General features: G+C 36.4%; 1 protein-coding gene across 33 annotated transcripts in view; it reads right to left on the bottom strand.

The window, feature by feature from the left end:
- DLG1 (discs large MAGUK scaffold protein 1) overlaps nt 1–27,450 on the bottom strand; it is a 306,584-nt gene that overhangs the window by 251,065 nt on the left and 28,069 nt on the right. For all 33 annotated transcript variants that reach the window (XM_078350557.1, XM_008981435.5, XM_078350559.1 and 30 more), the window contains exon 4: nt 10,031–10,197. In XM_078350557.1, the coding sequence (XP_078206683.1) occupies nt 10,031–10,197 (167 nt within the window). The remainder of the gene's footprint in view (nt 1–10,030; nt 10,198–27,450) is intronic.

Below are 27,450 nucleotides of genomic sequence, written 5' to 3'. Positions count from 1 at the left end.
AATCTCACTACAAGGTATATAACCAAAAGAAAAGAAACCAGTATATCAAAGAGATATCTACACACCCATATTATCACACCACTACTCACGACTGCCAAGATACAGAATTAGCCTAAGTGTCCATCAACAGATGAAGGGATAAAGAAAATATATCGTATATACATAACTGAATATTATTCAGCCATAAAAAAGCATAAAGCCCTGTCATTTGCGACATCATGGATGAGCCTGAAGGATATCTTATGAGAAATAAGCCAGACAAAGAAAGACAAATATCACACGTTGTCACTCATATATGTAAGCTAAAAAAGCTGATCTCATGGAGTTGGAAAACAGAATAGTAGTTTATCAGAGGCTGAGAAGGCTACAGCGGAGGAGGCGATGAAGACAGATTGGTTAAAAGGTACAAAAATACAGTTAGATATAAGTGTTCAATAGCACAGTAGGGTGACTATAGTTAACAACAATTTATTGTACACTTCAAAATAACTAGAAGAGAAAATCTGGAACACCCTCAACACAAGAGTGTTTATCAAGAAATGATAAATGCTTGACAGAATAGCCCAATTACACTGATTTTATAAATACATATGGTATGCATATATCAAAGTACCACATGTACCATATAAACACGTGTAATTATTGCTCATCATTTTTAAGAGTACTACTGAAAGCAGACTATATTCTTCCAGACATACCTAACCTCATGGTTTTTCTGTTACACAAAGTCATACTATGCCTCCTGATATGTAACCTGCTTTTACTCATTTAACATGTAGTTGATATACAGAATATATTTTGCCTACTTTCTTGCATTAAATTGCTCTACCATAAAGTGTTTATCCAATTTCTTACTGATAAACTTTTAGATTCCCTGTTGGTTTTTACTAACTTAAGGCTGCAATGAGCATCCTGTACAAATATCTTCAATTATTTGTGAGTAAATCTTATGCTGGATCAAAGTATACGAATATACACTATTAAGTTGTCTTTCAAATTAGTTGCACTACTGTATTCTCTCCTACTAACTGTACAGGAGCTTCTGTTTCCTCATATGTAATCTCTGACAATCAAATTTGTTAAAAATATCCTTACTGTCGATGTAATTTGCATTTTTTTTTCAGATTCATTTGTTTTATTTTGCCTTTGACTTTTAGGGGTTTTCTTTCCTTTTTTTTATGTGTAAATCATTTATTTAAAATTCACTGTATAACAAATTTTTTTTTAGAGCATAAAGATATATTTTAATAGTCTGTTCCCTGTACATTTTAATTATTTTTGACAAAAGATTTTTATTTTATTATTTATTTATTGCATTTTAGGTTTTGGGGTACATGTGCAGAACATGCAAGATAGTTGCATAGGTACACACATGGCAGTGTGTTTTGCTGCCTTCCTCCCCCTTCACCCACATTTGGCATTTCTCCCCAGGCTATCCCTCCCCAGCTCCCCCCACCACTGTCCCTCCCCTATTCCCCCCAATAGACCCCAGTGTGTAGTGCTCCCCTCCCTCTGTCCGTGTGCTCTCATTTTTCCTCACCCGCCTATGAGTGAGAATATGTGGTATTTCATTTTCTGTTCTTGTGTCAGTTTGCTGAGAGTGATGTTCTCCAGTTTCATCCATGTCCCTACAAAGGACATGAACTCATCATTTTTTATTGCTGCATAATATTCCATGGTGTATATGTGCCACATTTTCCCTGTCCAGTCTATCATCGATGGGCATTTGGGTTGGTTCCAGGTCTTTGTTATTGTAAATAGTGCTGCAATGAACATTCGTGTGCATGTGTCCTTATAGTAGAACGATTTATAGTCCTTTGGATATATACCCAGTAATGGGATTGCTGGGTCAAATGGAATTTCTATTTCTAAGGCCTTGAGGAATCGCCACACTGTCTTCCACAATGGTTGAACTAATTTACACTCCCACCAACAGTGTAAAAGTGTTCCTTTTTCTCCACATCCTCTCCAGCATCTGTTGTCTCCAGATTTTTTAATGATCGCCGTTCTAACTGGCGTGAGATGGTATCTCAATGTGGTTTGATTTGCATCTCTCTAATGACCAGTGATGATAAGCATTTTTTCATATGTTTGTTGGCCTCACATATGTCTTTTTTTTGTAAAGTGTCTGTTCATATCCTTTGCCCATTTTTGAATGGGCTTGTTTGTTTTATTCCTGTAAATCTGTTTTGAGTTCTTTGTAAATTCTGGATATCAGCCCTTTGTCAGATGGGTAAACTGCAAAAATTTTTTCCCATTCTGTTGGTTGCCGATTCACTCTAGTGACTGTTTCTTTTGCCGTGCAGAAGCTGTGGAGTTTGATTAGGTCCCATTTGTCTATTTTGGCTTTTGTTGCCAATGCTTTTGGTGTTTTGGTCATGAAGTCCTTGCCTACTCCTACGTCCTGAATGGTTTTGCCTAGATTTTCTTCTAGGGTTTTTATGATGCCAGGTCTTATGTTTAAGTCTTTAATCCATCTGGAGTTAATTTTAGTGTAAGGTGTCAGGAAGGGGTCCAGTTTCTGCTTTCTGCACATGGCTAGCCAGTTTTCCCAACACCATTTATTAACAGGGAATCCTTTCCCCATTTCTTGTTTTTGTCAGGTTTATCAAAGATTGTATGGTTCTAGATATGTTGTGTTGCCTCCGATGCCTCTGTTCTGGTCCATTGGTCTATATCTCTGTTTTGGTACCAGTATCATGCTGTTTTGATTACTGTAGCCTTGTAGTATAGTTTGAAGTCCGGTAGTGTGATGCCGCCCGCTGTGTTCTTTTTGCTTAGAATTGACTTGGCTATGCGGGCTCTCTTTCAGTTCCATATGAAGTTCATGGTGGTTTTTTCCAGTTCTGTGAAGAAAGTCAATGGTAGCTTGATGGGGATAGCGTTGATTCCGTAAATTACTTTGGGCAGTATAGCCATTTTCACAATATTGATTCTTCCTAACCATGAACATGGAATGTTTCTCCATCTGTTTGCGTCCTCTCTTATGTCGTTGAGCAGTGGTTTGTAGTTTTCCTTGAAGAGGTCCCTTACATTCCTTGTGAGTTGTATTCCTAGGTATTTTATTCTTTTTGTAGCAATTGTGAATGGCAGTTCATTCTTGATTTGGCTCTCTGTAAGTCTGTTATTGGTGTAGAGGAATGCCTGTGATTTTTGCACATGGATTTTATATCCTGAGACTTTGCTGAAGTTGCTTATCAGTTTCAGGAGTTTTGGGGCTGAGGCGATGGGGTCTTCTAGGTATACTATCATGTCATCTGCAAATAGAGACAATTTGGCTTCCACCTTTCCTATTTGAATACCCTTTATTTCTTTTTCTTGCCTGATTGCTCTGGCTGGAACTTCCAGTACTATATTGAATAGGGGTGGTGAGAGAGGGCATCCTTGTCTGGTGCCGGATTTCAAAGGGAATGCTTCCAGTGTTTGCCCATTCAGTATGATATTGGCTGTTGGTTTTGTAGTAAATAGCTTTTATTACTTTGATACGTTCCATCAATACCGAGTTTATTGAGGGTTTTTAGCATAAAGAGCTGTTGAATTTTGTCAAATGCCTTCTCTGCATCAATGTAATTTGCATTTTTAAGTGTGGTTGAGCATTTCTTGATAGGCTTATTGGCCAACATGTATTTATTTTGCTTCAAACTAAAATACTCACATTCTTGAGTCAGTTTCCTATTGAATTTTGGCCTTCTCTTAGTATCTCTAAGAGGTTTCTTAGGTTGAAAGGACTGGAAATTAAGATTACTCCTTTTGGCCGGGAACGGTGGCTCACACCTGTAATCCCAGCACTTTGGGAGGCCAAGGCGGGCAGATCACAAGGTCAAGAAATTGAGACCATCCCGGCCAACATGGTGAAACCCCATCTCTACTAAAAATACAAAAATTAGCTGGGCGTGGTGGCGCGCGCCTGTAGTCCCAGCTACTCAGGAGGCTGAGGCAGGAAAATTGCTCGAACCTGGCAGGCAGAGGTTGCAGTGAGCCGAGATTGCACCACTGCACTCCAGCCTGGCGCCTGGTGACGGAACAATACTCTGTCTCGGAAAAAAAAAAAAGAGATTACTCCTTTTTCATATATGTGACAAATTTTCATCCTAGTTTATCATTTATCTTCACATTATCTCTTTCAAAATGCAGAAGTTCTACAATTAAAATTTGAAGTAAAAGTCCACAAAGAAATTCTATAAAGTCAGCATTTCACCTTTTCATTTTTGTGGTGATTTTTGGTGGTGGTCAGACCTTCCCTACTAAAAATCAAAATCAAAATTTTTATTTATTTATTTATTTATTTTTTGAGACAGGGTCTTGCTCTGGAGTAGGGTGGTACTTCACCCAGGCTGGAGTAGGGTGGTACGATTTTGGCTCATGCCTCAACCTCCAGGACTCAGCTTTCCCACCTCAGCCTCCTGAGTAGCTGGGACCACAGGCAAGAGCCACCACACCCAGCAAATTTTTGTATTATTTTTAGAGATGGAGTTTTGCTATGCTGCCCAGGCTGGTCTCGAACTACTGAGCTCAAGCAATCTGTGCACCCTGGTCTCCCAAAGTGCCAAAATTACAGGCATGAGCCATCACGCCCAGCCCCAAGATTTTACTTTCATGGTTGTTTTTTTTTTTTTTTTAAACCTTTGACTCTCTTTTCCAGCTGAAATGTATTGCGGTTAGGAGTAGGGTGCATCCTTTTCTACTGAAATGTCCCATTAAATCAGGCAATTCCTCCTACTCTTTCACCTTGCTCTATTTATTTATTTATTTATTTATTTTTTTTGAGAGGGAGTCTTACCCTGTCACCCAGGTTGGACTACAGTGCTGTGATCTTGGCTCACTGCAACCTCCACCTCCTAATTTCAAGCGATTTCATACCTCTGCCTCCCGAGTAGTTGGGATTACAGGTGTGCACCACCATACCCAGCTAATTTTTGTATTGTTAGTAGAGACAGAGTTTCACCATGTTGCCCAGGCTGGTCTCGAACTCCTGACCTCAGGTTATTTGCCCACCTCAGCCTCCAAAAGTGGTCAGATTATGGGCGTGAGCCACTGCGCCCTGCCTTATCTTGGTTTTTTTAAGAGTCACCTAACATTCTTTATAAATCAATGCTTTTCTATTGAAATGTCCCATTAAATCAGGTAATTCCTCCTACTCTTTCATCTTGCTTTTTTTTTTAGTCATATATCCTTCCTTAACATCTCTAAAAGTAATTCACTCTTATTTTAGAATAGAATTCTTATAAAAATGACATTGTTATTTTTAAAAATTAATAGAGCTGGGTGTGGTGGCTTATGTCTATAATCCCAGCTACTCTGGAGGCTGCGGTGGGAGGGCTGCTGGAGACCACCACCAGGAGTCTGAGACTAGCCTAGGCAACATGTAAGACCCCATCTCCAAAAAACTTTAAAGAAATGGTTTTAGGTTAAGGCACAGTGGCTCAGGCCTGTAATCCCAGCACTCTGGCAGGCCAAGGTGGATGGATCACCTGAGGTCAGGAGTTCAAGACCATCCTGGCCAATATGGTGAAACCCCATCTCTACAAAAATACAAAAATTAGCCAGGCATAATGGCAGCTGCCTGTAATCCCATGTACTTGGGAGGCTGAGGCAGGAGAATCACTTGAACACAGGGATGCAGAGGTTGCGGTTAGCAGAGACTGCACCATTGCACTCTAGCCTGGGTGAGAGGGAGACTCTGTCTCAAACAAACAAACAAAAAAGGTGGTTTTAGCTGGGTGTAGTGGTGCTACTCAGTAGGCTGAGGCAGGACGATCCCTGGAGCCTAGGAGCTTGAGGACACAGTGAGCTATGATCACACCACTGTACTCCACCCTGGGCAACAGAATGACACCCTGTTTCTAAAACAACAAAAAAAGTAATACAGAAAAGTACAAAAAAGAAAATCCCTATCACTCTGAAACAATGATTAAATATTAAACATTATTCCAAACATCTCACTAGACATACACTCAACATAAAAGATACTTTATAAAAAAACTTTTTAAAGAAAATTGGATACTAATTCTGTCACTTTAAATTTACTACATCAGAAGAAATAGAAGTTATAAGGTCACAAAGTAATGGAAAAATGACCTGGCAAGAGTTAGATCAGTTACCAACTATTTAAAAAAAAAAAAAAAGACAAAGACAAAGAAAACTGGATAGATGCTTTAAAAGACGATTTATATTTTAATAGAGTAACAGGCAAGGTTTTGTGGAGATTGAACCATCTTAAATACTTTTAGCAAAAATAACCCTTTTTTAGTTCTGCAAAAGCAAACATGACGTGAAAGGGAGGCATGTTATATACAATGTTGTTGGAAGAGATCATTATATCCAAGAATTAATACACAAGTATAATAACCTAAGTTCTGTTTAAGACAAAATGGTTTTATGATTTTCAAATTTTTCAAGTTAGAGTATAATAAACTTTCTTAAGTTTTAAGTTACTTGTTTTAACTTGGGTAAGTAGATTCTCTAAGTCTCTTTTTTGTCCTAAACATCATGCCCCAACACTCTAAAGTAGCAAATGAAACAAGATCAAATAATAACTTAGCCAAGTTTTCCAAATGAAGTATGAATGGATGGGTGAAAGGGAAACATACTTATCTTCTCTCATAACACCCTCAAAAAGTAGAAATTAAACCTCCGAACAGTCCAGGTTTTTTAAAAAATCCTTATAACTATCATCCATCAGTGTGTTTCAAAACTATTTACATTTTCAGACAAACACCTGTCAGGATATTCTGTCATCTCTGTAAGTTGGTACTTCCAACTGGCCTTGCTCACTCAAGTTTGATACACACAGGTTTTTGCTACTTTTTAAAAATCTAGGACTTGATGGACATATCCCAATGTTCCCCTTAGAGTCTGATCATGAATGGGAACAGATTTCAAACATTACCACAGCATTTTCCATGTGCCATGCACTAAACAACATTTTGTGATCATATTCTCTTCTCATCTACTTTCCAAACTAGTAAGATCTGACATTTACAATATGAAAGTTCTTTTTCTCCTATTCATTTGAAGTGCCTTTATCATGTTCATAAATACCTTTCAGGAGGTGTAGAACCCAGAGCTGCAAATAGCATTCTAGGTATAAGTGCCTCATAATTTTATAAAAATTGAAGTGTTTCCAATGTCATTTTTGATGAAACTCAATGCATGACTGATCTTTCTGAATGAAATCTATATGGAAAAAAACTTCCAGTTTACAAATCTGTCAACTTATTCAACCTTAATAAATATTTACAATTAAAAAAATTATTACTGATATATATATATATAAATATATAATTGTATGTATTTATAGGGTACCTGTGATATTTTGATACATGCATATAATGTATAACGGTCAAATCAGGGTATTTAGAATATCCATCACCTCAAACATTTATCATTTCTTTGTGTATTCTAAACCATTTTGAAATATACAATAAATTGTAGTCACCCTATTGCGCTACTGCACAGCAGAATGTATTCCTTCTATCTAACCATATTTTTAAAGTCATTAACCATCCTCTCTTCATCTTTTCCCTCTCCCACTCTTCCGAGCCTGGAAGCTACCATTCTTCTCTTTACCTCCGTGAGATCAACATTTTTAGCCCCCACGTGAAAACATGTGATATTTATCTTTCTGTGCCTGGCTTACTTAATTTCACATAATAACCTTCAGTTCTATGTTGTTGCAAATGACAGGATTTCATTCTTTTTACGGCTGAACAGTAGTCCACTCCTCTGTGTGTGTGTGTGTGTGTGTGTGTGTGTGTGTGTACCACACTTTCTTTATCCATTCATCTGTTGATGGGTATTTAGATTGATTTCCACATCTTGGCCCTTGCGAACAGTGCTGCAATAGACACGGGAGTCCAGGTATCCCATTGATATTCTGATATCCTTTCTTTTGGACAGATATCCACTAATGAGACTGCTGGTGGGCAGTTCTATTTTAGTTTTTCTGAGAAACCTCCATACGTTTTCCATAATGGCTGTAGTAATTTACATTCCCACCAATAATGTCAAATATTTACTTTTAATGGTTGCACTGATTCAGCCATTATTTACACAATCGCCTACAAAAATAAGTAAACCAAGTATAAGAACTGTAGGCTTTATAATCAAAGGTAAGTATCTTAAATCAGACAGTGGAAAACACTAGTCAGCAAATAATTCTCTTATTAAGCAAGTTGAAGTCTCTTAAAGTTTAACATGTTTTTTACATAAGCAAGTTTTCTAACCTAGAACTAAGACAGTAAGTGTGAAATACAAACTGTATAACTGTCTTAGTCCATTGCGTGCTGCTACAACTGGATACCTGAGACTGGGTAATTTATGACAAACAAAAAATCATTTCTCACAATTCTGGAGGCTGGAAGTCCAAGATCCAGGCATCTGGTCTGGTAAGGGCCTTCTTGTTGCATCTCAACAGGGCAGAAAGAAAGGCAAGCTAAAATGCTAAACTCTTTGTGGAGGCTCTTTTGTTGAGACGGAGTCTCACTCTGTCGCCCAGGCTGGAGTTTGGTGGCACAATCTCAGCTCACTGCAACCTCCACCTCCTGGGTTCAAGCAATTCCCGCCTGAGCCTCCTGGTAGCTGGGATTACAGACACATGCCACCATGCAGAGCTAATTTCTGTATTTTAGACATGAGACAGTTTCATCATGTTAATCAGGCTGGTCTTGAACTCCTGACCTCAAGCAATTCATCCATGTCAGTCTCCCAAAGTGTTGGAATAACAGGTGTGAGCCACCACGCCCAACCTATGGAGGCACTTTTATAAGGGCCTTAATTCCATGAAGGATGGAGGAGTCTTCATGGCCTAATCACCTCCTAAAGGCCCCACCTCTATTATCACATTGGCAACACCTGAATTGTGGAGGGGACACATTCAAACCATCGCAATAACTGACTGAAGACATTTTAGAAAACCATCTGAAATAGACCTCAGAAATGAACTATTATAAAAGCAAGTGATGTATCAACTAAAGAGTATAGAAATGAAAATTATCCTAGAAAAAGTGATGAAAAAAATAAGGATATACACTATAAATGTTATACTTTCTAATCAAAGAGAAGCATACAAGTTCTAAAATTAATAAAGAGAACTGTGAGTTGGGTGTTAAGAGGCTTGAAATTCAAAGGTAGAATTGCCCAAACTAGCTAAATAAAGTGGGTCAAGTCATTTTATTCTTGATCTGAGTTTCCTCATCTTTAACATGAAGGCAAGGGATCAGATGTGCTCTGATTCTTCCCGCTCTAAAATTCTATACTTCTATGTTACTAAAAACTGAGAAACCATCTAACTTCTTTACCAAACTGCTATCTGGTTGCTGCCCACCACTTTTTCCTGATTTATTATTCACCAAACAGAAACATCCCATTTTCCAGGCACTGTACTACCTTATACTAACTAGAAAGGGCAGATTCAAATTCAGACAGACAACCACTTTCAAATGACTAATGCTTCTTGGGCAGAATCCTCGTTACAAAATGCTTCGTATCTCTGCTATACCACATCCAAGTGGGCGACAGTATAATACAACAAAAAAAGAGTATTACTAAGATAGTTATAAATATTCAAAGAAACAGCTTTAACTACAGAAATATAGAAACCAATGCTGATGTTCAAATTTATGCTTCAGTCTCTAGTGAGTTTGAATGCTATCCTTCAAGCCAATAAACAGAGAATCCTTGAGATAAATGGGTACAACTTAGCAGCCCAGACCACAAAACTATTCCAGGAAAGAACACCATCTTTTCAAAGTACCATTTCCATTTTAATTACACATAGTTGAAGCCTTGTAGAGGTCTATCATACAAAGAACTTTTTAATTCTCAAACAATTCATAACATTTTAAAACAGGGGCAACAGAGAATCTGAGCTTTGCTTTTCAAGAATATTTTATATTCTCTTTATTCTATTATAAATTATACTCCCACAAAAAATCCATTTGTATAAAATATTTTAATAAAATGAAAAAACATACCAGCGCAAATAAATTGATCACTAAAAAACAGCTTCAGAACAAATTTTTTATCTTACCTCTACACTAGGGCTAAGGCTGCTTGGCAGTGTTTCTGAAGTCACAGTAGAGCTTGGGAGGCTGGAAATTTCCCAAGTATTCACAGGCTGAATTGGTTCAGACTGCTTTGAACGATCTACACATTTTGGATTATCCAGTAAGGTCACTTCATAAAATTCTTGAATATCTAGAAGGAAAATTAAAATTCATAAGTATTTATATTTTCTAACTAAATTACGCAATGCTACAACACCACAACTCAAAAGCACAATTTTTATTCTAGATTAGCAAATTAAGTCCCATCGTATAATGTACTTAAACAGTAAATATTTTCTTATTTCATTATATCACAATCATATCAGAATCCACAGGGCACCATGTAAAATTCATAGGCTTTTTACACTTCAAAGTCACTAGTTGGTTCAAATACCAACTCCATCACCAACTAGCTACAACTTCAGACAAACTACTTAACCTCTGGTAACTTGCCTCTCACCACTGTGAATTGTTGCAAGGATTGAGTATAATATTTACAAAATGCCTAGCACTACAGGACAGAATAGGCTCCTAACAGATGGTAGCTAATATCATTATTGTAAATTCTACAGTTATTGCTGATATTTATATAGTCACCACCAATATCTAAGCCGGGAATGTAAATCACTCAAGTGGTTTTAATTGCCCTTCTAGCCAGAGCCAAAGCCAAAGCCAAAAAAAAAAGTTAAAAATCAAAGAACTAGAAAAGCTTTCAGATATCCTCTAGTCTGAATATTTTGTAACAGTAAATTAAATATTTTATACTACTTTAGAAACAATCAGTTAAAGTCATTACGCAACTCTAAAATAAATGACAAATTTATTTATAATAGCACAGGATAATTTAAAAGATCAAATGACTTTGCAATCAGCTACAATTATAAGAACTTAGTACATTGACCCTGATTATTCACGCTACACTGAAGCTCTAAGTAGCAGTTATACAATGCTTAGATTCACTACTCTTAGTTCCCTATTCACCAACTTGTATAATTTTGGATTTTTTTAAAGGGAAGGTAACAATAAAAGTGGGTATTATCCTGTATAGAATCATTCATAATAACTGTAAACATTTAGACAGAATAACTTATACCTACTGCTTCTCATTATTTTGAAAGCATTAGCATTCCTTTTAAAAAAAAATGAACCTCACAAAATAGAGACAAACTTAACTCCCTTCTCAGTTTTTTGTTTTTTGGTTTGTTTTTTTTTTTTTTGAGACAGAGTCTTGCTCTCGTTGCCCAGGCTGAAGTGTAACAGTATGATTGTCTTACTGCAACCTCCACCTCCCAGATTCACGCAATTCTCCAGCCACAGCCTCCGAGAAGCTGGGACTTCCGGCGCATGCCACCATGCCCAGTTAATAGAGACAGGGTTTCACTGTGGCCAAAACATGGCCAGGCTGGTCTTTAACTCCTGACCTCCTTAGCCTTCCAAAGTGCTGGGATTACATGTGTGAGACACTGTGTCCAGCCCCCTTTCAGTTTTAATAACCAGTGGAATTGCAGAACTTTCCAAGTAAAAGCCTGGTAAAAACTAATGCTTTGTACAGTGAGGATAATATCAACCTACCTCACAGGGTATTAAGAGTATTACTAGAGGCCAAGCATGGCGGGTCATACCCATAATCCTATTACTTTGCAGGGTCCAGGCAGGCGGATCACCTGAGATAAAGACAAGCCTGGCCAACACAGTGAAAAACTGTCACTACTAAAAAATACAAAAAATAGCTGGGCATGGTGGTGTGCCCCTGTAATCCCAGCTACTCAGGAAGCTGAGGCAGGAGAATCACTTGAACCCAGGATGGAGAGGCTGTAGTGAGCCACGACTGCACCACTCCATTGCACTCCAGTCTGGCCAACGGAGCAAGACTCTGTCTCAAAAAAAAATACATATTACTGGAGAAAATTGTCTGTGGAAGCATTTTATAAACCACGAACCACTATATAAAACTGCTGACATAACCATATGAAAGAAATAAAAAACTCAAGATCAGGGCAACACTTAAAAAGTATTCTTACCAAAAACTGTTTAACTCCAACCTTAATCAAGTCTTTAGAACCAATTTCTAGTTCACAGGAAAGACAGGACGTAGAGGAACATGGTAAATGACACCAAAAGCAAGCTATGAAACAAATCTAGAAGGAGACATTCTATAGGACAACTGGCCTGGTCTCTTTAGGAACCCAATATCATAAAAAGAAAGTATTTGAAAGAGAGAACTGTTCTGTATAAAAGAAGTGAAAAACAGCAACCAACTGCAATGTCTGAGCCTTGAAAGCTTTGTCTAGAGGAAGTTGTGGGGAAGAGGTACAAAAGACATTCTGAGAACAATTAGGGAAATTTAAATATGAACTACCTTCCACAAAACATTAGGAAATATTTATAATTCTTTTGTAGAAGATACACATGTGGCCGTGTGTATTTATCTAGCAGGACATACATAAGAGATATGTATTTATAGATATATCTAAATATAGAGAGGTATCTCTTACCAAAAAAAATGCCCATTATAGTATTATGACCCCAAGAGTTCGTACTGATACTGGTTATCAGTATCTCAAGTAGACCATTTTATATTATTCTAAGTCAAGTTTCAAACTCTAAATGTCTATAACCCTTTATTTATGTTGGGATGGGGTCTCACTGTGTCACGCAGGTTAAGAGTGCAGTGGCATGATCATGATTCGCTGCAGCCTCAACCTCCTTAGTTCAAACAATCCTCTCACCTCAGCCTCCCAAGTAGCTGGAACCATAGGCACATGGCACCCCACCTAATTCTTTTATTTTTTGTAGAGACAGTCTTCCCTGTGTTGCTCAAGTTGGTCTTGTACTTCTGAGCTCAAGTTATCTTCCTGTCTCAGCCTCCCAAAACACTGAGATTACAGGCATGAGCCACTCCATCAGTCTCTTTATTTTAGGATTAACTAACAGAACACTGCTGTATTATCCTTCAATAACATCTCTAATCTAGACCAGTGCTAGCCAAAAACACTTTCTACAATGATTAAAATGTTCTATAACTGCACTGTCCAATATGGTAGCTACTAGCTACATATGGTTATTGAGCACTTGAAATGTGACTAATGCAAGTAAGGAAGTGAATTTATAATTGTATTTATTTTAGGTTTAATATATTTAAATAGCCACATGTGGCTATTGGCTGCTGTATAGAACAAAAGAAATCTAGACTAATAATTCAAATATAGGAACATTTCACTTAACTAGTATGATCAAGGAATACTGTTCCACTTGTGAATTTTTTAAAAGTTCAGTCATGTCTTGCTTCTGTCAACTGAAATGCCTTGACTGGGTCCTACTACATTCATCTATTAAACAGCCCTTTCTAATTTGCTATATCTAAGCTTCTATGGACTAGAAAACCAAATAGATACCTTATTTTCACTATATCATGGCTAAGACAAAATAAACTGGGTAAACACACAGTAGGGTGGCTATTATTTAAAAAATAGAAAACAATAAACGTTGATAAGGATGTGGAGAAACTGGAACCTTTGTGTACTGTTGATAAAAATGTAAAATCATAGTCACTGTTGCAAACAGTATGGTAGTTCTTCAAAATATTAAATTTATTTAATATTTAAATATGGTAGTGCCTCAAAATACGACCATTTGATCCATCAATTCTACTTCTGGGTATATATACTGAAAAAAAATGAAAGCAGGGACTCAAACAGATTATTTATGCACCAATGGTCATAGCAGCATCATGCACAATAATCAAAAGGAGAACACTAATAAAAAATCCATCAACAGATGAATGGATAACAAAAGTGGCATATATACATATATATACAACATAACATTGTTTAGCCTTAAAAAAAGACATTCCTACATACTACAACATGGGTGACTAAACTGTGAAGACATTATGCTAAGTGAAATAAACCAAACACAAGAGGAAAAATATGGTATAATTCCACTTATATGAGGCACCTCGAATAGTCAAATTTTCAGAAACAAAGAAGAACAGTGGTCATCGGGGACTGACAGTAGGAGGAAATGAGGAATTATTGCTTGATGGGTACAGTTTACATTTGGGATGACGACAAAGTTCTGGAGGATGAACAACAGGACTGACAGATGCACAACAATGTGAATGCACTTAATGCCACTAAACTGCACACTTGAAAATAGTTACAATGGTAAACTTTATCAGAATAAAACAAGCTCAGAATGAGTCTAGGGGAGATCTTAAATGAATCAAGCCCATGACATTTAAGACATGAATTTTGTAATTATCTACCTAGAGACTTTTGTTTCTGAGGTCATGGTATGTGATATCATCAGATAATTCCAGACCTAAGAAAGAGATTAATTACCATACTTGGCTAACAAAAACCTATGCATAAGTACTAAAATATTTCTGGTAATAGATGTGCGGTTGTGGTGAAGTCTTTGATATGACGGTAAGTCAGTTTTTATCACTTTCCTGAAAAAATATATACTCTATACATCATCTTTAATCTTGACTCATATTTTACCCTGACATACTGAATATTCCATAGGTTATACATTTTATTGCATTTGTCCACCATATTTCTTCACCTTTGGGGTGTTCTAGACTATAGTGGTGAACAACACAATAACACTTCTTCAGAAACTATTTCCCCATTACAATTCTGTAGTTTCCCCATTATAATTCCTTATTTATATCAGCTAAGGTTTTTCAAATAAGCATCTAATCAAAAAGGGCACAGTCTGGAAAAAATGCTTACAGAGACTGAGTTTTTCCTTTGAGTCCAAAGTACCTGTATTTTATATTTCCCATGATATCAGCAATCCTTGGATTTTATAGGTAATCTACATTTTATGTGTCAAAAGATAATTAAATCACTGCACATTGCCATAAAGATTTAGCAAAAAAGTTAGATTATCATTGTGACAAGGCATTTTTTTTTTTTGAGACGGAGTCTCACTCTGTCGCCAAGCTGAAGTGCAGTGGCACAATGTCAGCTTACTGCAACCTCCACCTCCCAAGTTCAAGTGATTCTCCTGCCTCAGCCACTGGAGTAGCTGGGACTATAGGCATGCACCACCATGCCCAGCTAATTTTTGTACTTTTAATAGAGACAGGGTTTCACCATGTTGGCCAGGATGGTCTCGATCTCTTGACCTCGTGATCCGCCCACCTCAGCTTCCCGAAGTGCTGGATTACAGGTGTGAGCCACCCCGCCCAGCCGACAAGGTACTTCTACAAAATGATATTCTAGGATTCAAAATACTTAGGCTTTGACTTGAGATCTTTCTAAGCTGCAGAGCATAACACTGATTCCTATAAGGTACCTAGCCAAAAGCAAAACAGAAGTTACTACCCAAATAGAAGTCAATGGAGAAGAAAAACAAACATGGTTAACCCTGGAACTGTAGTAACTCTCATAAGTTCTGAAAATCTCTTTAACATGCTAAAACTGAAAATCCATTATTCTAAAAAACGCAACTTCATGAAAACCTTCATGAATTAATTAGTTTACTCTGAACACATAAGTATTCAACCAATCATTAACAATAGAGTGAATAAGTTTTGGAAAAACATAAAAGAAATAAATGGTAAGACAGGATACAACAATAATGTCTTTAGGAGATGAAGAAAATTTAGAAAAAAGATTGTGTAACACCTAAGGTTTTCTATTTAAAAACATAAAAAAGTAGAGTTTTAGAAAAATTTGAAGGCTATAGTCTAAGATGCTACAAAAGCTCAAGCACATGTTTAAAATTCTCCTTCATGGGTACAAAAATTTCAAAATTAAATTAACCACCTCTATGACAGACAACAAAAATTTATTTCTCCATTTTGGTTTATATCAGTCATTTGGTTTACATAAGTCATTTCACATGTCTTTGAATATCCAACGTCAGTAATAAAGGCTACTCATAACTATACATATATACACACATATGCACTATACATACACACACACACTTCTATAAATCCAACTATAGCAAAACAATGCTTCAAAAGTCACATCCCTCAATACTATTTTATCAGGAATTGCCAAATTTACTTTCAATAAACCTATACAAAAATTCAACTTGAGTACAACTCTAAACTTAAACCTTTACTATGAAAATGGGAACATAGAGGCATAGTCAAGAGACTGCCAATAGATAAAAGTAATTCCATATTCACCTGAAGATCCAGAAAACTTACCAAATACCAGACACAAAGTTGAAATCACCCATTACATTTTTATTTACTACCCTGTGAAAAACTATTTTCTTTGAAAACGATGCACTACAGCAAGGAAGAAAAAGAAGAAAATGCAGAAATACTAAAATATGTATTAGCAAAAAATTACATTTTGGTTGATTCACAACTGAAAACATTAATTTTGTTGAAACCTACTAGATCAGTCTTATTGCAGTCTATTCCTGATTTATCATTTATAATCGGCAAGTGCTTTCCCTGTTTTGGCCTAAACTGGGTCTTCACAAGTCCAATTCCTGAACAAAGATCTTATTAAGGCCACAAAAAGCTCTAACATGTACACTAAGAAACTCTCAAAAACTAAAACTTGAAGAAAACCAGTTAGTCCAAGAGAACAGACCACAATCTTTCTTAGTTAAAAAAAACTGGAAATCTCCAAGATTACACATTTCAGAAGCCTTCAAATATTCAATTTTCTTTTACATAAAAACTTTTCATTACCTTTGTTATTTTCTTGCTAGAATTCAAAGTTTGCAAACAATGGGAGTAATGGGAAAGTGTAGAATCCCAGAAATACTCTCAAGGGGGCAGGGTGGTGGGGGTGAGGAATGAGAGAAAGGGAATTTTCAAACAGGCAAAAAAATTGTCTAGCTTTTGGTGACAATTTATATAATCTTAAACCGAGAAACCCACAAGCCATGAAACACTTCTCAAACTAAAGAAAAAAGGCAATACTAACTTAGGGTCAGAGTAGAAAATCTAAATATAGGCCCAACAGTATGTAATAATTTAACATAATACTAGTGACATTTCTAATCTATGAGAAATTAGTAATTTTAGTTGATGGGGAAAAGAGAATGAAAAGACAAGAAACAGGAAGAAAATAATGACAAAACACATACCCAATAAAGGACTACCATCCAAAGTATACAAAAATTCTTTACAACTCAATAAGAAACAATCCAATTTAAGAAAACAGGCAAAAGATACAAACACTTCACCAAAGACAGATGGCAAATGAGCATATATCAGATATAATTAGGGAATTCCAAATTAAAATAAGATACTACTACACACCTATTAAAATGGCTAAAATCCAAAGGACCAACAGTACCAAATACTGATGAAGACACAGGGCAACACATTGTTGAGAGGAATGTAAAATGGTACAACCACTTTGAAAAGCAGCTTTGGCATTTCTTAAAAACTACACATACTCATACTATATGCTCCAGCAATTTTGCTCCTTGGTATTTACCCAAACAAGCTGAAAACTTATGTCAACTCAAGACCCTGCAAGCAAATGTTTATAACAGCATTATACATAATTGATTAAACTTCGAAGCAACCAAGATGTTCTTTAACAGGTGAGCAGATAAACAAAATGTAGTATGTCCACACAGTGGAATATTATTCAGTCATAAAAAGATATGAGCTATCAAGCATGAAAAGACATGGAGGAATCGTAAATACATTGCTAAGTGAAAAAAGCCAATCTAAAAAGGTAACATAATTAATGATTCCAACTATGACATTCTAGAAAAGGCAAAACTACAGAGACAGTAAAAAGATCAGTGGTTTCTAGGAGTTTGTGTTGGGGGGGTAGAATTGGGGCATGAGGGAAGAATAAGAAGAGTACACAGGACCTTTAGACAGTGAAAAACAACAGCGGTCTCCAACCTTTTTGGCACCAGAGACCAGTTCCATAGAAGACAGTTTTTCCATGGAAAAGGGGGTGGGGGAGCTTTTGAGGTAAAACTGTTCCACCTCAGCTCATCAGGCATTAGATTATCTCATAAGGAGCCCACAACCTAGATCCCTCACATGTGCAGTTCACAACAGGGTTCATGCTCCTGTGAGAATGTAATTCCGCTACTAATCTGACAGGTTGCAAAGCTTAGGTGGCAATGGTCACTTGTTCACTGCTAAGGTATAGGTCTGTGGCACTCTAGTTGGGAACCCCTGTACATTCGTTGTTTTGACACATGTATCCACAATACTACAATAGTGGATACATGTATCAAAACAACAAATGTGCTTATCAGATTTGTCAATGTACAACGCAGAGTGACTACTAATGTAAACTACAGACTTCAGCTAATGACAACATACTGATATTGGCTTATCAAGTGAAACAAATATACTACACTAATGCAAGGCATTTTTGTTGTTTTTGAGACAGGGTCACTCAGACTGGAGTGTAGTGAGTGCTATGATCATGGCTCATTGCAGCTGTGATCTCCTGGGCTCAAGCAATTCTCCCACTTTGGCCTCCTAAAAGTTCTGGGATTATATGCATGAGTCACCCAAGCCTAGCCGTTTTTTTTTTTTTTTTTTTAAAGACACAGGATCTCACTCTGTCACCCAAGCTGAGGTACAGCAGCGCCTTGACCTCCTGGGCTCAACAAATCCTCCTACCTCAGGTTCCCAAGTAGCTGGGACTACAGGTTCATGCCACCATGTCTTTTTTTTTTTTTTTTTTTTTTAAGACAGGGTATGACTATGTTACCCAGGCTGGTCTCAAACTCCTGGGCTCAAGGATCCTCCCTCCCTGGCCTCCCAAAGCGTTGGGATTACATGCATGAGCCACCACATATGGCCTGCAAGATGAAAAAGGGAAGAGGGGTTCAGATTATGGGAACTGTACTTTCCAATCAATTCTTCTATAAATTCAAAACTGCTGAGAAAAAACTGTTAATTTTTTTAACTGTATAAGAGATAAATACAAATTTCTATTAAAAGGTAATCTCATAGTTTATATCAAGATAATTTCCAAATGTATTTAAAATTAAAATGTTTTTAAAAAGTCTTGAAAGAATCTGAATACAGGTGAATGTTTTTATACTCTTGGGAATAGATTATAATAATGGGGTTTAGAGTATTGGGATGTTTCCAAATATGTTATCAAGGGCAGAAAACACAATATTGATAAAGAAAAATATTGGTGAATCTAACCATACATAAACATATGTTTTCTTAAAAATCCAAGTTTAAAAGCAAATAATACCACCTGGTCAACATGGTGAAACCCCGTCTCTACTAAAAATACAAAAAATTAGCTGGGCATGGTGGCACGTGCCTGTAATCCCAGCTACTCAGGAGGCTGAGGCAGGAGAAATGCCTGAACCCAGGAGGCGGAGGTTGCGGTGAGCCGAGATCATGCCATTGCACTCCAGCCTGGGTAGCAAGAGCGAAACTCCATCTCAAAAAAATTACAAATTATAATAAATAAAAGCAAATAATAAACAAGGGAAGTTATCTGCAATTTACATGGCAGAGTTGATATGCCTAATGTAAATTTTATACCTCTAAGGAAAAAGGAGGAGGAAGGGGCACAAATTAAACAGATAATTTACAAAATAAAATAATAAAAGACTTACTTACATCTTTGGTTACTTCTTTAATCAACAAAATGCACAATAAAACAAAAATAACTAAATGTATATTCCACATATCAGAGTAGAAAATCCTAAAAAGATGGGTAATACTCTGTATTTTTTAAGGTACGGTGAATTAGTCACTCTTCCACATATTTCCTAAAAAATAAATACAACAAGGCCAGGCGCGGTGGCTCACGCCTGTAATCCCAGCACATTGGGAGGCAGAGGCGGGTGGACCATGAGGTCAAGAGATCAAGTCCATCCTGGTCAACATGGTGAAACCCCATCTCTACTAAAAATACAAAAAATTAGTTGGGCATGGTGGCGCCTGCCTGTAATCCCAGCTACTCAGGAGGCTGAGGCAGGAGAATTGCCTGAACCCAGGAGGCGGAGGTTGCAGTGAGCCGAGATCGTGCCATTGCACTCCAGCCTGGGTAACAAGAGCGAAACTCCGTCTCAAAAAAAAAAATGAATAAATAAATAAAAATAAAAATAAAAATAAATACAACATTCCTAACAGTATTTAACAAATCACATCACTAGCCTTAAAATACACACTCCCTTTGACCAAACAATTCATTTCTAAGAGTTTGTCCTAAGGATATAGTAAAGAATTGAAACAAAAATGCATATGCAAATATGATATTTATAATTCACAAAAATTACAAACCTAAATGTTCCTAGGAAACCATTTTAAAAAACTATAATCTATATAAACAGTCATTTAAAATGGTACAAATCTGGCTGGGCGTGGTGGCTCACACCTGTAATCCCAGCACTTTGGGAGGCAGAGGGTGGGAGGATCACCTGATGAGACCAGCCTGACCAACATGGAGAAACCCCGTCTCTACTAAAAATACAAAATTAGCCAGGCATGGTGATGCGTGCTTATAATCCCAGCTACTCAGGAGGCTGAGGCAGGAGAACTGCTTGAACCCAGGAGGTGGAGGTTGCAGTGAGCTAAGATTGCACCATTGCACTCCAGCCTGGGCAAGAGCGAAACTGTGTCTCAAAAAATAAATAAATATAAATAAAATGGTACAAATCTACTGACATGTAAAGACATCTGTTGATAAACTTTGGAGGATAAAAAGTGTGGTGTGTATAGTACAGAGAAATCATGCTATTCACACTTAAACAAACACAACTGCAGTCTACTTCGCTTCCTCCCCACAAAAAAAGAGCAACTCTGTCTATTCAATAAGTGACTATCACAAATAAAAAAATGAGAAGAATATTCTTCCTTTAGGTATAAGTTTTCATATGCCTCTCAAAATGTGAGCATCTTGCTGTATCTCACTGTGCTGAGTATGATTCTATAATTAGGTGTTTTTAGTAGAAGTCAAACAACTGAACAACTTCGTCTAGGGCTCAAGTGAAGAGATCATTCCTTTCCACTGGAGGAAAAAAACAATTGTGCTGTAATTAACAAGAGATAATGTTAAATTCCTGAAGGATTTTCAGGGATAATTTTAACTAGATGAGATTTTTCACTTTATATGTTGATTTTAGGTATCAATTCTCACAAAGGAAAGAATTATTTTATTTGGGTACAAAGTCTGTTTCTCAAAGATGTGTATATATGTGCACACACACACAGACACACACACGATAACATTCTATTATATTCACCCCATGGATGAAGTAGAAGGTTACCTCTGGTGTGAGGATTTTCTTGTTTACAATATCTAACATATGATAATCTGATCTCAAATGTTTTATATAGAACATGCATCATTTATTTTTATAATAAATTTATTTTGGAGAGTTACAGGAAAGGCAACTAGAAAGCTGAAGAACATTGAAATATAACCCAGCCAGGCACAGTGGCTCACGCCTGTGATCCCAGCACTTCAGGAAGCCGAGGCGGGTGGATCACCTAAGGTCAGGAGTTCAAGACACCAGCCTGGCTAACATGGTAAAACCCCATTTCTACTAAAAATACAAAAACATGAGCCAGGTATGGTGGCGCATGCCTGTAATCCCAGCTACAGAGGCAGAATAATCCCTTGCACCTGGGAGGTAGAGATTGCAATGAGCTGAGATCATGCCATTGCAACTCTAGCTTGGGCAACAATAGCGAAACTCTGTCTCATTTAAAAAAAAAGAAAGAAAGAAAGAAAGAAAAGAAACAAGTAAAAGAAAAAAAAGAAATATAACTCTAGCAATTCAGAGGTAAAAAACTGTTATCAGTTCATTGACTAAAAGCAAGTATGATTATTCAGACAATACCCAATTGAGTAATCAAAATTAATATCATCTAGTTTCTCTCCTAGAATAAAAAAAAATGAGAAAATAAATTTTTAAAAAGTAATATCATCAATGAAGGGCGAATGACATACTAAGATATACTACAATGGTCAAATCTACTCAAGCACAAATACACTTTCTTCCAAACCAATGCTCATTTAAAAAGAAAGTCATTTTTGATCCCCAGAAAAAAAGAGTATCCTACAAAATTTAAAAGTTTATATTATAATTTGTTTCACACATTAAAAAAAGGAAAGATGTCAAGCTAGTAGGCAAAAATAAAGTATTTCAACACTTTAGATACTATTTGACTAACAATCAGACAGTACTCACAGCATATTCCTTAAAACAAGGTGTGTACTAAAAGGAGCCAGAGCTTCTCAGAGAAATGGCTGATTCCAGGGCTGAGGCAGGAAAGGTACAAGATAAACCTGGAACATCTTGTGCCAAAAATTAAGAAAGCACTCCAAAAAATGATGAGGGCATGTCATAAGGACTTAAGAACAAGCTTGAAAGTTCCCCCACTGGATCACTCAGGGCACAAATATCATTAAGGATGGTAATAAATGATAAGCCATTGGAAAAAAACAAGTATCTGCAAGTTCATGAAAGACAGACACAGAAAAAAAAGGAGGGCTCTTGATTAGAGTAAAATGCAAAGTGCTAACTGGAAAACCTGGAGAAGTGTTACTGTTAGAAATCTTGTTTTTCAACAACCATAGTATAAACTGGTTTAAGTAAGAATCACCAATGGATGCTAAACATAGGTGGAAATTTTGCTTAGGAGTAGGATACGTATATGGTGTTAATGTGTCTCCGCATATTGCCTGTAAGCTGCAAGGGGTAAAAAAGTGACTATAGGATAGAGAATTCAGACAACATCCAACTGAGTAATCAAAATCAGTATCATCAATGAAGGGCAGATGACATTGTGCATCTCTGGATTTGTAGAATCCTAAGCCAGGAATACATAACCTGAATCTAATCACAAACATATCTCAGACAAACCCAAAATGAGAAAATTATATTTAAAAAAATAAGGGTGGAAGGAACTGTGTTCTTCAAAAATGTCAGTTTCAGGAGCAGTGGCTCATGCCTATAATCCCAGCACTTTAGGAGGCCGAGGGAGGCTGATTGCTTTGAGCCCAGGAGTTCGAGACCAGTCTGGGCAACACCTGTCTCTACAAGAAAATTAGCCAGACATGGTGGCTCACACCTTTAGTCCTTGCTTCTCAGGAGGCTGAAGCAGGAGGATCGCTTGAGCCTGGGAAGCAGAGGTTGTAGTGAGCAGTCACTGCACTCCTACCTGGGTGGCAGAGCGAGACCCTGTCTCCCAAAAAAAAAGTCACTTTCACAAAAGACAAAGAAAGGCTGTGAAAATATGCCCTAAGGAGAGTAAAGAGACATGATGACTAACAGTAATATCTGGTCCAAGTTTGGATTTTGTATGGAGGAAAAATATAACCCTACAGAGAGGAAATGGCTTAGAAGAAATATTTTACAACTCCGATTCCAAGGTTCTAAAGAGAATTCAACCAGATTCAACATAATCAAAACACTGTTTCAGAGCAGTAGCAAGAAAACTATTACCAAAGAAATAACTCAATCTAATTAAATCAAAACCACCAAGTGAAAAGTTAATAAAATTATTCTTCAATTTCATAGTTTTAGGCAAAAATGTGATCCATATCCTGTTTTCCTTACTCAAATCTAGCCTTCAAAGATATACACACACATATGCACAGTTAGCAATAGACTAAAATGTAACATCAGTGAGACCAAAATAATCCAAAAAAAAACTTAAGAAATTTTAACATTTTACCACTATAGCTGGAAGATCTCAAACCCTGATTACTAAATACACTTGTTAAAAAATGTGTGAATTCCATCATCAAAAACATCATTTTACCATTATATTTTCCTTAAAAGTGACAATCATTTAAAGACTACTAAACCTAAGGATCACCATCTGTCTTAAACATGCTTGTGATTTAGTACTCTTTATCAGATTAAAATACTCAGTTCTGGTAAAAAATGTTAAAGAACATCCTAATGGTCGAAAGCGAAAAACATCTATGGATTCAGATCAGTTGAGTTCAATTTCTGGCTCCAGAATTTAGTATCTGAGGGTCTAAGGGCAAGACTTAGTCATTTCTCAGTACTTCAGTTTTCTAATCTATAAAATGGTACAAACACCTCATACAGGTGAATGTATGCCTCAAAAGATTACAATGACTAAATGATATACTTGTATTAGCACACAGAAAGTGCTGAATAAATGTGTTACTATGTTTTACATACACTTGAAGAGGAGTCATATGCTCACACTTACTAGGATGGCTATAATCAAAAAAAGAAAAAATAAGCATTGGCAAGGACGTGAAGAAATTGGAAATCCTGTGTACTGCTGATGAGAATGTAAAATGGTGTAATCACTATGGAAAACATTAAGGTGGGTCCTCAAAAAATTAAAACTGTAACTGCCATATGATCCCACAATCCTACTTCTGGGTAAATATCCAAAAGAACTGAAAACAGGGTCTTGAGGAAATATTTGCACACTAATGTTCATAACAGCATTATTCACAAAAGCCAAGAGGAGGAAGCAACCCAAATGTCCATCAATGGATGGCTAGATAAAATGTGGTACATACATACAATGGAATTATTCGCCCTCAAAAAGGAAGGAAATCCTGTCAACAGCTACAACATGAATGAACCTTGCGGACCTTACACTAAGTGAAATAAGCCAGTTGCAAAAAGACAAATACTTCTATGAAGTAGCAAACATCATCAAATTCACTGAAACAGAAAGTAGCATGGTGGTCACCAGGGGCTGGCAAGTGAGAGCAAAGAGGAGCAACTGTTTAATCAGAATAGGATTTCAGTTTTCCAAGATGAAAATATTCTGAAGATCTGTTTTACAACAATATGAACACATTTCACACTCCTGAACTGTAAATTTAAAGATGGCTAAGATAGTAGAGGAGTCATACTTTTGAAACCTAGTATCTACAAATAAAGATAGGGTAATGTCCTTTCATAAGGGCTAGTGAAACTATTAGAGAAGCAACAAATGAACAGGTAACTAAAAAAACTCATAAATGGATAGCACTATTACATTATCCACTTTCATTTTGAAATATCTGCAGAAATTAAACACTGCATTAAAATAAGCTTATTTATTGCAGACAAAATACACAATTCACATGATTCAACTTTCTCAAGTCTCTAAAGCCAGCCTAATCTTGGGCCCAGATTCTTCTCATGCACAAGGAAAGTAGATGAGTTCTCTGATCCCATATGAAATAACTGCAGGGGTTTAAACTGTTGTGAAGTCTCTAGGCTCTACCAGTGTCACCTCAGATCCCAGACACCTTAGAATCATGAACTGAAATCACTATGGACCTAAACACCTGGGCTCTGATTATCATCAAACCATATCTTGTCTACTCACAAAATTTTACAACTTAAATACAAAAACTAGGAATACAAAAGCAAGTTTTCAAATTGTTCTCACCCAAATCATGGAGTGAAATTAAGCAGGCTTTATCTTCCTTTATACAAAAATAATCACCAGATATGTTTTAGGAGTAAATTTTAAACAAATGTGCAGTTCATGGACTTTTGTTAAGATATAACTTTAAATATTCAGCTCTAAAGAAACAATATATCAGCAAAAACTCCAAAGTTAATATAACTTTTCTGTTTTCAATAATTTTTAAGTTTTTAACCCATCCTTCAAAGATACTACCAAGTATCTATCAGCACTAGACCAATTATTTCTATATTTAATTAAATTGCAAGTATCAATTATAAAATGCACCATTTCATGTGTCACTAAGAACGCAAAAACACTGTCAATTAAAATAACATAGATATTGAAATATTTAAAAATTGGTATTTTAGAACAAATAGAATACAGTATGTATATGCTTGTCCCTCTGAATAATCCAAAAGTACAGGGAACCTAAACTATATCTCAAATACAGGCGGGAACACCAAAACCCCTAGAAACTCACTCAAACTTTTTTTAAATGCATGAAAAATAAATATAAACTACCAGTTCAAAGAATCAATAAATAATCAATGCAGATTGCAAATTCAAAGACACTCAGCACCCCAAATAACTAGACAATTCACTGCAGCCTCAGCAAATGATTTCCAAACTAAGAAAGTCAAAAATCTAAGCACTCAATGACTTTCAAACAACTCAGGTCGTCAAGACCCCTGCTGTCCTTTAATCCAGTGGTCCACACATAACAATTAGAAAGAGAAAGTGCCGCTTAATAAAAGAAAAAAACATTAATCCAGGATTTTTCTGCAAATACTATGGACACAATGAACTAGTTTAGCTTAGGGCAATTTACAAACTTAAAGTACATTTATAACACTGTTTCAAAACAGTGGTAGAGTTGCAAAATACGAAGAAAATCTTATCAGACTAAACATTTTTCAGACTAAGTATTAAAAGTTAATAAATTAACCAAATTTCAGAAAACACGAGAACATATTTATTAATTTAGTAGTATCAACAATTAATTATAGTATAGAAATGCACAGAACTTCTAGTAAATGTATCTATTTCAAAACTCCTAAAATCTATTACTTTTCTTACACCAAAATCTGAGATAGTACCACATCCTATATAACATTAAATATGAGTAAATCTAAATGTCAAAGTAAATTCACAACCAATGAAATTATACAGAAGATTCACAAATATAAACTTAATAATTAGAAAGCTAATTCTATCAAAGTTCAATTGTGCGTAAGAGACACATTCAAAACAGGCAAGGCAGGTCAAAAATGTCTCTGAAGATAGCAAATCCATCCCCAATCTAGAAAGAAATATAAATGTAGATTCTGTTTAGTTATTTCACTAACAATTTAAGTCACAGCCTTCACACAAAGAAAGACTGCAGTCTGTCTATCTACCTCTCTAGCTATCTATACATATGTAAACTGTTTTTTCCCATCAGTGGCACCACCAAATTACTAGGTTCAATGTTGACTCAGAAAACAAGTAACGAAAAAATGCTCTTTCCCTTCCTTTTTTGCTATTTTTCCAGAGGAATCCAATTTGATCATCCATTTGGATCTTAAACCTTAGAAATTCAACTGTGTGAAAAATGTCCATTAATGTAAAGAAAAATTGAAAAATGTTAATAATTTTTGGAGACGGGTGATAGTTAAAAGGCAGTTCATTATACTGTGCTCTGTATTCTTATATTTTTAAAAGTCTATTAAAATGTTAAATTCTGGTCAGGCACAATGGCTCACACCTGAAATCCCAGCACTTTGGGAGGCCAACACAGGCGGATCACAAGGTCAAGAGATCAAGACCATCCCAGCCAACATGGTGAAACCCCATCTCTACTAAAAATGCAAAAATTAGCTGGGCATAGCAGGGCGCACCCGTACACAGCTACTTGGGAGGCTGAGGCTGAAGAATCGCTTGAAACCGGAGGCAGAGGTTGCAATGAGCTGAGATCACGCCACTACACTCCAGCCTGGTGACAAAGCAAGACTCCATCTCAAAAAAAAAAAAAAAATGCCAAATTTTTAAAAATTCTTCAGGTGCATCAAGTAATCTGTACAAAAA

The sequence above is a fragment of the Callithrix jacchus genome, chromosome 15, assembly GCF_049354715.1.
Source record: "Callithrix jacchus isolate 240 chromosome 15, calJac240_pri, whole genome shotgun sequence".
Lineage (NCBI taxonomy): Eukaryota > Metazoa > Chordata > Mammalia > Primates > Cebidae > Callithrix > Callithrix jacchus.
The sequence above is the reverse complement of the archived record's forward strand: the minus strand, read 5'-3'. Positions and strand labels throughout refer to the sequence as shown.